The sequence below is a fragment of the Mirounga angustirostris genome, unplaced genomic scaffold (genome assembly GCF_029215605.1).
Source record: "Mirounga angustirostris isolate CCGP_5_RB_7025 unplaced genomic scaffold, mMirAng1.0.hap1 SCAF_142, whole genome shotgun sequence".
Lineage (NCBI taxonomy): Eukaryota > Metazoa > Chordata > Mammalia > Carnivora > Phocidae > Mirounga > Mirounga angustirostris.
The window spans coordinates 41,684-56,901 of NW_026991850.1; the positions used below are offsets into that span (position 1 = coordinate 41,684).

Below are 15,218 nucleotides of genomic sequence, written 5' to 3' on the forward strand. Positions count from 1 at the left end.
AGATGACAAAAAGAAGTCAGTGATTTGAAAATAGATAATAGAAATTATCCTGTCTGAAGAAGAAAAGGGGAAAAAAAGATTGAAAAAATTAAGAGTCTGAGGGATCTATGAACAATATGAAAGGGTCTAATATACATATAACTGGACTCTCAGGAGGAGAGGAGAGAGAAAATGGGGAAGAAAATATTTGAGGTAATCATGATTAAAATTTCCCAAATTTGGTGAAATTAAATTTATAAATTCAAGAAGTTCAGAATATGCCAAAGAGGACAGATTCAAAGAAAACCATGCTTTGATACTTCATAGCCACACTGCTAAAAACCAAAAATAAAGAGAAACTCTTGAAAGCAGCTAGAGAAAAATGACAAATCACCTATAGGGGATTAATGTTTGATTGATCACAGACTACTCATCAGAAAGCACAAAGACAAAAAGACAGTGGAACATCTTTAAAGAGCTGAAAGGAAAAGGTTTGCGAACAAAATTCTACATCCCTCAAAATATCCTTCAAGAGTGAGTGTGAAATAAAGCCATATTCAGATAAGAGAAATTAAGAAAATCTGTTTGCACCAGGTCTGCACAAGAAATGCTAAGGATCATCTCTCTAGGATGAAATGAAAACAGTGTTAGAGGGAAACTTGGATGTTCAGGAACAAGTGAAGAACATTAGAAATGCTTATTTTGTGTAAATTATACATAAATAAAGTTGATTTTTAAAGATTTCAAGGTAATTTTCCATGGAAAATTCTGAGTGTAACCCACTGCCACAGCTGAAATCAAAGCAGGCAGAGACAAGAGTGTGCTCTGCTGCTAGAGAACCCTCTGGCCTTATCTCCTTCATGCAATGCATCTACCTGGTGCTTAGAAACCAATCAAAATATTTGCATGGCTTTTGCTTTGGCCAGGAATAACTACCACTTTTTCCACCTTCAAATACTATTTTGTGTGACCTAGAGCTACTGTAAAGTATAACAGGAAAAAAAAAAATGTCACTTAAAGATACCCAAAGTATCTTGTTCATCATTGCAAATGTCTTGGCTACTGCACTACAATTTCAGAAATCAAATTTTATATCAAGAATGGGCAACTGTTTTGATTTTTTTCCCCCAACAGCCAAAAGAAAATGAGATAGAAATATGCTGATCCCTTAAAAGTGTCATCCCTCTGAGCTCAATTCAACCCTGATATTCCTTGGATCAAAAGACCTTTCAAAACCCCTCTGCAGTTGATATAACTACTAAGTGAAATACCTGACCCTTGAGGAGATCCTGTACTGGAAAGGAGACATTATTGAGGTCAACTGACAAAATGGGAACATGGAAGGCAGAGTAAAGTATTACACCGATGTTAAATTTACTAAAGGTGATAACTGTGTGATGGTGATATAAGAGGATATCTTTATTCTTGGGAAATACCTAGGTTTAAGGATAAAGGGCCATGGCATTTGTATGACCCTCAAAAATAAGTATAACATACACATAATAGGGACAGAGAAAGAAAATAAATGATAAAGCAAGTGGAGTAAAATGTTACTAATAGCTGAATCTAGGTAAAGGGTGCATGGGGTGTTTTTTGTTTTATTTTTATACCTACAACTTTTCTGTGAGTTTACAGTTATACCAAATAAAGCGTCAATGGGGGGAGGGTGGAGAACTGTGGAAACAATCCAAACCATTCTGTACATAAGTAGTAACCATTGGGAAAAATGTTTAATTCTAGTAGGAAATACCTGCATGTGAAAATCACCTTATTAGAAGCCAGTGTTGTTGCTATTAGAAAGAGCCAGGGAAATATTATGGATATTTAACATGCAATATTCTTTCCATGCTTAAGTACCGTGGCATGGATTCCTCTCGCTTCATATTACTTAGGATTCACTCTTTATGTATACAAAGACACGTGTAGACAGGAAAATACATTTTCCCACATGGTACTTTTCTAAATACTCTCTCTCTTCTTATCTTTTGCTCTCTCCTTCCTACCTCTCCATCTCTCCCTCCCTCCCTCCCTCCCTCTCTCTATCTCCATCTCCATCTCCATCTCTTTCATTCTATCTGAATCAGGAACATGGAATTTAATTTTTGGTCTTAAAAACACTTACACAGGCACAGTTCTTGATGTCCTCAGTGAAGATTCTGAGAGGAATGCTTTTGGGCTGGTCCTTCTCTTTGGCCAGACTGATATACCTAATCAAATTCAATAAGAACCCCAAATAGAGTAGGATGAATTAGCTATTAGCTTACTTTCAAATTGATCTATGTGGCTAAAATTTTCAACATACTCTGTTATTTTTAAATGCATGTAAATAAACTCAGCAACATCAAATTATGGGTTGGAAGAAAACATGCAAAACTATTTCAGGAAAATAAGACATGACTCAGAAAACAACAGGTTGCTCTTGTCATGTAAGATGTGAGTAGCAGATCCAGTCATCAAAGCTTTCCTGCCTAGACTGGAGGGCCCAGCACCTTCAAGGGTAGGAATGAGAAGGTGCTTTGAGCATCACTCAGGAGAGTAAATTGCACTTAAGAAAATTTAATATGTATCTTTTGAGAATAATGTTAGCTCCAATCATTAGGTCTGAGAGAAGGGGAAGATGAGAGTGATAACCAGAATTTCATCAAAAATAAGCAATATGTGCATGTAAATAAGAGCAGATTATTTGCAATAGCAGCCAGGGTACATCTAAATAAGAAATTATTTGAGGATAGTCTAACAATTTCTACTAAGTAGGGGAAGCATAGTGTGTGGGGGCACTGCTTTGAAGAGATTTATTCTTTTCTCATGGGTTAAAGATGTATAATATGTATAGTGACAAGATACCTTTGAAGGAAAGAATGCCATTTTTCCTTTTGTTCCGAAGAACTGCGATTTAAAAAAAATGGGAAGAAAAAATTAAGATACATACAATATTTATACTAGCAAAATAAGATCACCATTCCAGAAAAAAAATATCAGCAGCCAGTTGTTAAGGATGTGGATGCATGTATTAATATCATACTGTCCTCATTGTTGCGCTTTGGAGGGACCCCACTCTTTTATGAGCGTATTAAAGCAATGGGAAGTAGACCCTAAAGTGGGAGAAAAGTTGGTTTTGAATCTGAACACTTAATTGTAACTATGTGATGCAAGCTATGTGATCATGGGCACTTTGCTTAACTGCGCTGATCTTCAGTTTCCAGAACTGGAAAAGGGTTAATTATACCCCGAGTGTTCCTGCAGCTGCAAGTGCTATTCAGATATAAAGAACATTATTATTCAAATTAAATCATACTTAAGGAATTTGGCATTTGGATGGAACTATCTTGGCCCAGAAACAAGAATAGCTTTTTAGGAAAAAACACCTGTAATATTTTTATTTCTTTATACACATAGCAGATTGGAATGTGTTAAATTAGTTTCTAGAAAACATTCTTCGTTACTGTGATCCTCTGAGCAAGATCAATCCAGCTAGTGTTAAACTACTAAAGGTTAGTCTTTTCTCAACTAAAGTTTTCACAGCATTTAATACCCAAAGTTGCGAATGTTTTAAGCCTCATGCATACATGGCCTTACCACTTACTAGCGTTTTTTTACCGTGGTAAACTACACAAAATAAAATTGACCATTAGTGACCTTTAGTACATTCACAGTTTTGTGCAACTACCGTGACTGTTTAGTTCTGGAACATTTTTTCACCCAAAAGCAAACCTGTGTCCACGAAGCAGTCACTCTTCCTTCCTTCCTGTTTCTAGCTCCTGTACCATATTTTGTGTATTTGTTGATAAACACTTGGGTTGTTTCTACTTTTGTTTGTTTGTTTGTTTGTTGGCTATTGTCGACAATGCTGCTATGAATGTTTGTGTGTCAATTTTTGTGTGGACCTATGTTTCTCTTGGGTATCTATCTGGGGGTGGCATTGCTGGGTCGTATAGTAATTCTGTTTGACTTACTGAGGAACCATCAAACTGTCCACAGTGGCTGCCACATTTTATACTCCTCCCAGCAACACTGCTCCCCAACCCCTCCATCGCTGTTTCAGGATTTGTCCCATCTGGAAAATGGAACGCCCACTTAGCGTCCCAGCCTGCCTATGCGCATGGACACAGCTTCTAGTTAGCCATGCTGATCTGCAGAACAGTAATAATCACAAATAGCAAAAGCACTAGGTGCCAGGAATTGTTATAAATGCCTTCTATATGTTTACACAGCTTTTTAACTAATATAGCATGTATAAGCCTGGCTTCCACATTTTCCTCCTTGTTAGGGAAAAAAAGTCTCTTGGAAACTCCCCTGTCAAAGACTTTATACATTCCCAATTGAAACTGTTTCCTTCCATTTGCAACATGGAGAAGACAGGAAGCAAGAGGAACTGAGAATCTTTACAGAAATACGTCGTGGAAAAGAAGACATGTGGAGAGCATATAAATACATATTTCTTCCCAATAAGCTTTGAAAATTTCTCCTTAAGTCAACGCTGCATTATAGGGCTTCATAAATTAACAACTTGTAAACATTTTCGTTGTCTTCCCTTTGTGATGACGTGGGACATTTTGGTGGAGTGGGGTGAGGAGAAGAAAGAAGGGTGTTAAGTGCATGTGATGAACACTCATTGTGCAAAACAAGAATGAGACTTGGGGTGTGGTTGTTTCAAACAGCAGATGTAAGTGTTGCACCACCCCTGTAAACTCAGGAGTGTCTGCTCAGGATGTCCGGGGTAGAGAGTCACATTCCCCATCCTCGTGTCAGCCTAAGAATGTGTCTTGCACAACTAACCTCTACTCAATGCAATCATACTTTTGTTTTAGATGGTCACCTCTCTAGAGACACCAACTAAGATAATCAGTACACAGCAATTCAGGCAACCTCATATTCAATGACATGATTAATTTATTTGTATAATTCCATACTATTTTTAAAGGAATGACCTTGGGAGTATAAGAGCAATTTTTCAAATTTAATTGGACTCTTTAATAGTACTTGCTCAAGAAAAATATGCCAGTGATTTAGAAACACACATACCCCCTGGGAATTAGGGGGCAGGATATTGGAGAGGGGTTCTAGAACCTCACTCTCTTGATTCTCCTTCCATATGCCTAAAACACCCAATTCCTCAAGTGGCTCCTAGAGCCCATGGGAAAAACCACTGATCAAAACCAAAAGAAATTACTCCAATAGTTCCCACTCTATGTTATCTACTTGCTCCCATGTGTACATACCTTTTGGGGGAAAGTACAAGGCAAATGAGTGTCATTATGGGAAGTCAAAAAGGGAGTCACTGGCTTGACATATAATCAGATTAAAATGTTTTCCTTTTTAACCCATGTAAATACAAGACCAAACGGTCGGTCTTACCCGAAGGTGGCCACAAAGGTCACCGTGGGCCAGCCCAGGATAAAGGACCTCCCAGCACAGATGTTGGCATCCTCCACTCTGTCCATACAGTTGGCAGTCCACATGGTGTTCAGTGGTATTTTCTTTTTTATCTTAAGTTTTTTCTTATACCTAGAAAGATACCCAAACAAGACCTCTGTTAGTTTGTTTCATAAATGTTATGGGAACAGCTGTGCTCATCAGAGACCAGTTCTCACTGCTCCAGGGCACAGCATGCCTCCCTTGTCTCTATTACCCTCTGTGCCCAGCACAGCAAATGGTGACATGACCTTTACAAAGTGTGTGTTGAGCGAAGTCTGGCCCTAGGAAGGCCCTGAAAACACTTCCTCAAATGGCAGCAAGTGGCCATTTTTCTGAATGTTGAGTGTTGAGTAAAGACTATATATTCCAGAGCTTTTTAAGAAAACCATTAATTCATTTATTATTGTTAGAATTTGTTTCTTATTATATATAGTTTTATGGTTATTATTATAGTTAATTATTCATTTATGACTTGCTTACTTCAAAAAGTATTTGAGGGGCTGAACAAAGCTACCTGATACACGATTTATAAAAATAGTCATACAATTTTTTGCTTAAGAGACACAAACCAGGGGGCGCGCCTGAGTGGCTCAGTCGGTTAAGCATCCAACTCTTGGTTTCGGCTCAGGTGGTGATCTCAGGGTCTTGAGATCGAGTCCCCATGTAAGGCTCCCCTCTCAGTGGGGAGTCTGCTTCCCCTCTCCCTTTGCCCCTCCCCCCGCTCACGCTCATTCTCTCTAAAATAAATAAATACATAAATAAATCTTCAAAAAAGAGAGAGAGAGAGAGAGAGAGACAAACCAAGAACAAAAAATAAACTTGGATCAGAAAGATTTTTTTTTTTTTTTTTTTTGGGATCAGAAAGATTTAAAAGTTATTTTCAACCTTAATTTTAAAAAAATACTTTCTAGCCTTTAAAGCATAGGTTATTTTCAATTTCCCTTCTTAAAATTTTATCCATATCATTTTCCCTTAGATTCTGGCTAAAACTGAAAAACTGTTAGCCTACAGATTGAGCCCAATTTAAAAATCATCAATCCATCCATCAATCAATCCCAGATCAGTGGTCAGGAGGTCTTATATGTGAGTGATGGATACTTCCCATTTCTCTGAGGAGTCAGAAGGTGATCAACTTTGTCAGTGGTGAAATTGCTTTTTGACAATTTCTGCCTAATCTTCTTTGATCTCTAACATGAAAACCACCATATTGATTAATTTGGTTAATTCACAACTTTAACTCTCAGGTGGGCTTGGGATTTAAATAGTTATAAGCCCTCTGAGGGATGCTTAGGGAACTTGGACACACCACTCTGGAACTCCTTACTATTCAGAAACACATGTGGAAACACTAAACTAAAATGAGATCAAAGACACCTCATGTGCAAAAATCCCTATGACTCCAGTGATTCATGGAACAATTAAAGCTAAGACTCTCCAATGGGTTTTATGAAATAAAAATAATTTTGCTGGAAGCACACTTGAAGGATAATCTAGATTCAAAGTTTATGACACAATGAATAAAGTCATCGGATAAAATCATTATCAGATATCAGATAAAATCATTTTTCTAGATAGTAACTCCAAAGGCATTGTCAAGGTAAAAACATATGGCTAATGGGAAAGATAGACATATATCTGTTGGTTTTTAAGATTTTTTTTTTTTTTTTCTAATGTAGGTATCTGTGTGTATACAGACACCCAAGGTACTGTGTGGGAACTTCCAAATACATTGACCTGGAAAAAGGCATTTCAGTAATTCTCTCCTTAGTTCAAGAAAGCACCAAGATTATCTACGCCAAACCAAGGAGTTATCCCAAAGCCCAGAGCATGGTTTCGACTGTCCTATCACATTTGGAGCACTTATCATATGCCAAGCACTGTTCTAAACATTTTATAAATACAAATATAAAAAATGTAATCCTCAAACAACTACACTAGGTGGTCTTTATTAGCTCCATTTTACAAATAAGGAAACTCACAGAAAGGTCAACTAAATTGCCAAAGGCAAGAGAGTTTGAACCCAGACAGCCTAACTCTTGAGCCCATGTTTGTAACCACTTGGCCTCTGTGGGTGCTGACCTATCGTTCCATGAACTACCCTTCTCATGTTTCCTACCCTCACTCAGCCTCACTTCGATCCCCAGAGCCATCAGGCTTTCTCATTGGATTATCTGGGGAGTGAGAGGATAAATCTCAAGACATTATATTAACAAAGCTGGTTACTAGCTTGGAAATATTTAAAGTTTATTACAACAAAGCTTCATACTTCAGTGGATTCTTCTAGGGTCTTACTGCATTTCTTCACTCTCAATCACTGACCCAACTGGATTATCTCAGTAGAAATTAGAAAGTATTAATCTGATGTAAACTGACTTGAGGAGAAGAAAGAGGAGGAGAAAGAACTGTGGTTTTTATTTCTAAAAATAGTCCTTTATTATATTTGTATTAACATGATGGATATCACTCTTGCTTTCTGCTACCTCAACCTTTATACCAGAAGGGAAGCCCCAGTGCACTGTGGAAATTTACAGGATTCTAGGGGGATTTCCCCTGTTCTAAGATAGGGGTATCCTTTTACAGATGTTGGGAGTGGGGGTCCTGTTATATTCTGTAAGTAATTCTTTGTAATTTCACGGATAATGAGTTAATAGTCATCTTCATCTTTTGACCTAATTTAAATTCATTTTTTGTTTCATTTTATATTCTTTAATAACTACATATGAGGAATGTGATGTCTAAAGAACTAAGTTCAGTCCCTTCCTTTTTGTAAATTCTTCATGGGCCTCTACTAGTATTATTATCTTAATATTTATCAAGCAGATACTGTTCTTAAAAATAAAGTAATAATTTTCTTTGAAAAATAACTTATTTAGTATTCTAATGAATATCAAAAGTAATAAGGAAGGTTCCATCTGACCTTAATTCTTGAGAAATTTCTGAAGGTGTATGAAAAGAATCCCCAAACAATTTTCACTATTATTAACATCTTGTACGACTAGAGAAATATAAGTTCTTTGTGAAGAAACAAACATTTAAATTCCTTTTATTATTAAACACAAACTAAAATTCACTAATTTTGACAGAATAAATAGGTAGCAATTAGTCAACTACTTACCCAATTTGTGTTAATTTCTATAGCGTCAACCTAAAGATGAGAGTTTCCAGCTGAAGCCTGCAGGTGAGCTGAGGTAAAATGGAACCTGGGTCACCCCAACCCCTTCTTATGGCTAATTGGAAAACGAAGGCCCTAAATTCAGATTATTAATTTGAACAGATTGATTCAGGGCATAACACAATCCTCCAAGAACAAGGATGACAGGGATGAAACAAGGTTGTTAATGCAGGAGATATTTCTTTTTAGTTGTTTCCTTCTAGAGAAAAAAATGTAAACTTTTCCAATATTAACAGTGATCATAAATATACCCAAATATTTACTATGGGAATGTCCTCATGGTCGTTTTCTAAAAACTGTGGCAAAAACTTGTACGCGGCCACAGCATGAAGTGCTGCTCGTGACTGCTAGGGACAGAATTGTGTCCCCTCCCCCACTGCTCCCCACAGTCTTACCGTGAAGCCCTCTCTGCCAATATGACCATGTTTGAAGAGAGAGCTTTTAAGCGGTAACTAAGTGTAAATGGGGCCATCAGGGTAAGGGCTTAATCCAGTAGGATTGGTGCCCTTGTAAGAAGAGGGAGAGAGAGCTCTGTGTGTGTGTGTGTGTGCGTGCAGGCGCTGAGGAAACCCCACAGGGCATAGGCGAGAGGGCAGCCATCTGCAAGCAGAAAGACAGCTCTCGCGGGAAAGACAGCTCTCGCGGGAAAGACAGCTCTCGCGGGAACCTGACCCTGATGGTGTCCCGAACTTGGACTTCCAAAAATCTGTGTTCTCTCTCTGTCAAGGGCCTTGGTTTTAGAAACCAAATTCAAGTACCTGAGATCACTTACATTTTCTAATATTCCAAATGGATGTAAAAAGTATATAAGATAATCTTTCCGGAGCTGAGTCTCTTAAAGAGAACATTATTAAATACGTTGATGTAGATTTTGTCACATCATAAAAACCCTTGCGTAGACACAAAGACCTATCTCAAAAGCAATATGTGAAGAGGAAAAATGTTGCACTTCTTTTGTAATAGTGAACCAATCAAAATAAAAAATTCAGCTCTTAAAAGGATGCAGTTCTCTCATGGGGAAAGAACACTGCCTTTATATAAAATCTTTTCAGCAGAACACCGTAGGTTCCGTAAAACCCGCTGAGAGGTAAGCAGTATCCAGGACAATAAATGGCTCTAGTAAGAAAAGAAAGGTCTTCTCCTCTCCCTAAGTGCTATAATAATTACAAAGATGAAAACAAAGTGAAGGACAACCTGTTCCCCTTATAAATCGAATGTGAGTGCTCTGCAAGGTCCCAAGGAGCAGGAAAGGAGTTTGCTGTTTGTTAGCGTGTCTCGGGCTGAGCATGCAAGAGTAGGTGTGGCATGGTGTGGCAGGAAGAGTGTGGCCTTGGGATGAAGGCAGGCCTGGCTTGGAGTCTCTCCCACCATTTCCCTGTGGATGACAGGTCCATTCCTGAGACTTCCTCCATCCCCACTTTCATTTCTGCAGTCGGTGGATGGTAACAATACTGGCCTTGGAGGGCTGTGGGGAAATTACACGAGGAATCTGTAATGCTCCTTGTGTGGTCCCCAGCATGCATCCCACACATTTTAGTCTCCTGTACTCACCTTGGTTAAATAAAGAGAATGGTAACTATCTGCTTTTTAAAAAATAATGATGTGGCCCTCTATCAGGAGGAGCAGAGTGCGTCATATGGACCTCATGCCAGGACCTGGACAGTCTTTTTCTCTCTGTCCTCCTCATGACATCACCACCTCCAAGGCTACATCTGTAGGCAATATCACTCATCTCAAATATATTTTACTATTTCTGTCTTTGCCTCTGATTTTTTTTTTTTTTTTTTTTTTGGACAGCTACACTACCTTCATTTCTCAGTTCACTAAGCATTCTGACCTATTTCTTACCAGATACCAAGCAGATTGGAGTTGTTTACTCAACATAAAGGAAAGGTTGATTTCAATAATGAGAGAGAATCTAGGTGTTCATGGAATGTTGCATGAAATTCAGAAAAATAGAAATAATAGAAACAGCAGCACCACACGTAGAATAAAAGCCTGTACTTTGAAAGAAACGGACCTAATTTCAAACGTAGACTCTACTCATCACTAATATGGTGACCTGGGCAAAACCTTCAGACCTCTGATTTTCAGAGGTCTTCTCTAAAATGAAAATAATCCCATCTCACAGGGTAGTTGTGAGGTTGGAGAAGATTACATACATGAAGTTCTTAGCATAACATCTGTCATGTAGTAAGCCCCTGATAAATTATCATTAATGTCACTCAGATTGAGTACAGCATTTTGCCAAGTTAGTACTTGCATGTCTTACTAATGGCATGGCATAACTGGGAGCTGGTGAGGGCAGCAAAATAAAGGGGGCGTAGTTCTTTTTCTGGTGATTAAAAGCTTCTTGATCTTTGGTTTGTTGGAATAGTCTGTCTTTCATGATGTTTTGTGAATAATGAAAACAGAGACAGAGCAAGTAAACAGCTGACCTCCCATCCACCTGCTTTTGGACAGTTATTGAGCAATCATCAGGTTCCAGGCTGGCTATCAGTTACCTTTGTGTTCAGGGTTGAGAGGAAAGTGCACGCAGTTAGTTCTGTCTCCAGCATACATTCCCAGGCTGTCTGCTGCCTCCTTCCTTTTCACTGCACTCCTATCCTGGAGCCCTTGGGAGCAGCCATCAGGACTACTGCCTCCCCTAACCAGTCTCCCTGCCCCCACTCTCGCTTAACCATCCACCCATTACCTGCCAACAGTCAGAAAAATTTGCGAGAGCTATAAATCAGAGTCGGTCAGTCCTAGTTAAGAAGGCTTTGGCAAAATAGTTCCACTTTTCACCATGGCCTGTGAAGACCGTGTGTGCCTGGACCCTGAGCGCAGTTTCACATCTGATCGCATGCCCCATGCTTTCGGCTCCCATCAAATCAGCCTTCCTGAGCCCCTCCCCCCAGGGGTCAGGTTGCACCCACGGAGCCTGCCCATCCCTCAGCCTAGAAGGTTCAGGCACCTTGTCTAGGACTGTGGCTGCTTCTCATCCCATAGATCGAGTTTCAGTGCTGCCACCTAGGAGAGGCCCTCCTGGACTACCCCTCTCGCATACGTTCCCATCATCTCCACACGGCCCCCTGTCTACTTTCTATCAGAAGCACTAATCACAATCTATAATTACCCCTCTTATTTTTGTCATTTGTAAGTTCCAGGCAAGAGACACACTGCTTGTCACATTCTCTACTGTATTCTCTGCAGGCGGGGGGGGGGAGGGGGGTATGGCACAAAACAAGACCTCCATAAGTACTTGTTGAATGAATGAAGGATCCAAACATGGGCAAAAACAAAAGAAAAAAAATGTCATGTCTTCTTATGGTAAGGGTTAATGGAAATGTAACCTCGTGATCATCACAAGGGCACGTTGCTTAGTATACATACTTGGTATTGGACACCAGCAAGAAATCGCTGAATAAGAAGAGGTGCCGCTTCTGCCTCCTCCAGCCGCTCTTGAGCTCGACGGGGCCGTGGATAAGCAGGGTATGGGCGGCACCCTCAGATGATGTAGTGCTTTTGCTGCAGGCATCCACCTCAACAGAAGAGCTCTTCCTGCAACCCACCAAACACCACGGAGCAGCTAGTTACTAGTCAAATATACAATAGAGTTTTATGCTAAATGTCAAGGTTCGCACAACACTAAAATTTAGTCTCAACCCCGAAAGCAGAGCTCCAGAGCTCACATTCAGGGATCGCTGAGTTATAGAAAGCTATTGAAAGAGATGAGGTCGGACGTCTGGGTGGCTCAGTCGGTTAAGCGTCTGCCTTCAGCTCAGGTCATGATCCCAGGGTCCTGGGATCGAGTCCCACGTCGGGCTCCCTGCTCAGCGGGGAGCCTGCTTCTCCCTCTGCCTCTACCCCTCCACCCTGTTTGAGCTCTCTCTCTCTCTCTCTCACATGCTCTCTTTCTCAAATAAATAAACAAAATATTTTAAAAAAGGAGAGAGAGATGAGGTCACTTGGTGAATTGATGCAGATGGAGAACAGTTTCAAGGACAAAGCCCTTGGGCATGCCAACACTTAGACGTGGGGTGGAGAAAGCAGCAAAGCTAATCATGAGCTTTTAGGAAGGGGAGGATCAAGAGGTAGAGTGTATTACAAGAAGGCAAACAAACAACAACAACAAACAGGACAATTGGCGGCCTAATATAAAACAAAATGATATGGTGTGTGTGTGAAGAATTAATTACAATTTGCTTTCATCTTAAGATAAAAATGAAGACAACTGAAGATTCTGGAAATTTACTTATCTAAATCTATCTAAATCTTATCTAAATCAATATTCAAACTTGGGGGAAAAATTCTCAAAGATCGGCAAAAATACTGGAAACGTCAAAAAGTTTCTAAACACAAGAGTTTAGCTATTACTTGGCTGAGCTCTGACTGAGCTCTGATAGGACTTTCTGGTCATCATAGGTAAAACAGCTAAATTGAACAGAATGCAAAAGTTCTTTCATAAATAGGACAGATATTTTCATAGACCTGGGAAAATTCTCTCTCGTGGAGCCAAGAAAGTGTCTCCTCCGAGAATGTAAACCCTGCTCTCTTCAGCTCAGCAGCACTGAATCTTACGAACCTGAGTAGCCTTTCACGAAGCTGGTGCTGAAGTTACTCATTAGTTTACACGTATTAGAAGAAACAAAAGAGAACAACACTTCCTGTTATTGTCAGTCTGTTTTGAGGCTCAAAAATAGTATATCAAAAGACTACCTTCTGCAGTGAAGCCTTGAATGACCACCTATAAGTTCTGCATACTTTCTGAATGATGTGAACATCCTTTTGTCTTCAGTTCTCAGGACTGAAAATCAAGTGAGTCTACAGCACTAGGCAGAGTACTGTAAAATGCTTGAAGCCTGAGGATTCCACAGTAACCTGAGAGCACTACCATTATGATGTCACGGATCTAAGGCTCATGTCGTAACTGCCAAACTGACATACTTGTTTCCCTGATTTGGCCTGCACGTTTTGATTTTTTAAAAGTAATCTTTTTTATTTTGAGATAACTATAGATTCATATGTATCTGTAAGAAATAATACAGAGAGATTACATCAATTTTCTACAGATAGAGACTTCCAGACACTTCCATCACCACAAGGATCCTTCCTATTACCCTTTTACAACCACACAAACTTCCTTCCACCTCCCCCACCTCTTTAATCCCTGGCAATCACGAATCTGTTCTCCATGTGTATAATTTTGACATTTCAAGAATGGTATACAGAGGGGATCATATAGTATGTAACATTTTTGTGATTTGCTTTTTTCCACTCAATCAACATAACGGGAGAGTCATCCGGATTGCCACAGGTGCTCACAGTTCATTTCTCTGTGTCTCTTAGTAGTATGCCAGGATATGGCTGTATCACAGTTTGCTTCACCACCTGCTGAAGGAATTCTGGATTGTCTGCAGGCTTGGGCGTTCACTAATAAAGCTGCTGTAAACATCTGTGTACAGGTTTTTGTGTCAGCGTCGGTCTTCTCTCCTCTGGGCTAAATGCCCAGGACTCCAATTGCCAGGTCCTAGGGTAGCTGCTCTGTTTTGTTTTTTAAGACACTGTCTAACTGTTTTCCAGAATGGCTCTGCCATTTCACATTCTCACCAGTACTGTGGGAGTGATTCAGTTTCCCCACATCCACACTAGCATCCACACTGGCAACTAGTGTTGTCATTTTTTATTTTAGCTGTTCTGATAGCTGTGTCATGATATCTCACTGTGGATTTAACGCGCATTTCCCCAATGGTTAGTGATGCTAAACATCTATTTGCCGTGTGGACATCTTCTTCAGTGTGACGGAACCTACAGTAGTCTGTTAAAAACATTTTCCGTGGAGACGGTGTTCCCTGTCCACTAGAAAACTGACCATTTTACAGGTGAGGAGGTGCTTCACGGACAGGTTAGACGCTTTCAATTCAAGCAGCTGCGACATAACATGAAGGATTCAAATCCAGCTGACTCAGGAGGTCACTCAGCTTCCTGTGAGGGCCCCCACTCTTCTCACACGGACAGTGTCTTTCCTTTGACAACAGTGGAGGACTGAAATTTGATCCTACTAACAAAGTTCATGGTTTCCCTTATAGGCACCTCTAACAGGTATGTGAATCCCTCTCTTTTATTCCCCACTCGACTCTATGGGCCTCAAGGAAAGAGTCTATGTCTGATTTATCATTTTAATTCTCACAAACATTGGCACATTGGAGGATTTCAAAAATTCTCTTGAATGGGTGAATGAAAGAGTTTTCTGGCATGGATGGATGGGGAAAAGGCATGACCTAAACTAGTCTCTCTCTCATTTACTTCATTCATTCAACAGATAGTGTTTGAACCTGTACTAGGAGAAAGAAACTTGCTAGGTCTGGGCAACAGAGAGCCAGGCCCAACTCTCACAAAACCAGGATTTAAATGGGGGGTGGGGGGGGCAGAAATTAAACAAAGAGTGTCATCAATAACTGTGTAACACCAGACTCTGGAAAGTACTGCAGAGAAAAATTAAAGAGTGAGATGAGAAATTAAAAGAGGGACCTGAGGGCGCCTGGGTGGCTCAGTCGGTTAAGCGGCTGCCTTCGGCTCAGGTCATAATCCCAGGGTCCTGGGATCGAGCCCCGCATCGGGCTCCCTGCTAGGCGGGAAGCCTGCTTCTCCCTCTCCCACTCCCCCTGCT

General features: G+C 40.0%; 2 protein-coding genes across 2 annotated transcripts in view; both read right to left on the reverse strand.

Moving 5' to 3' along the window:
• Window positions 1-13,173, reverse strand: part of LOC135363373 (uncharacterized) — a 53,960-nt gene extending 40,787 nt beyond the window's left edge. The window contains exons 1-5 of the mRNA XM_064583927.1: window positions 13,130-13,173; window positions 11,942-12,109; window positions 5,335-5,484; window positions 2,824-2,865; window positions 2,102-2,186 (exon numbers count right to left, since the gene is read on the reverse strand). Of these exons, the coding sequence (XP_064439997.1) occupies window positions 2,102-2,186; window positions 2,824-2,865; window positions 5,335-5,484; window positions 11,942-12,109; window positions 13,130-13,173 (489 nt within the window). The remainder of the gene's footprint in view (window positions 1-2,101; window positions 2,187-2,823; window positions 2,866-5,334; window positions 5,485-11,941; window positions 12,110-13,129) is intronic.
• Window positions 11,938-15,218, reverse strand: part of LOC135363372 (mitotic spindle assembly checkpoint protein MAD2A-like) — a 30,753-nt gene continuing 27,472 nt past the window's right edge. The window contains exon 7 of the transcript XR_010409007.1: window positions 11,938-12,109. The gene's annotated coding sequence lies outside the window, so the exon portion shown is untranslated. The remainder of the gene's footprint in view (window positions 12,110-15,218) is intronic.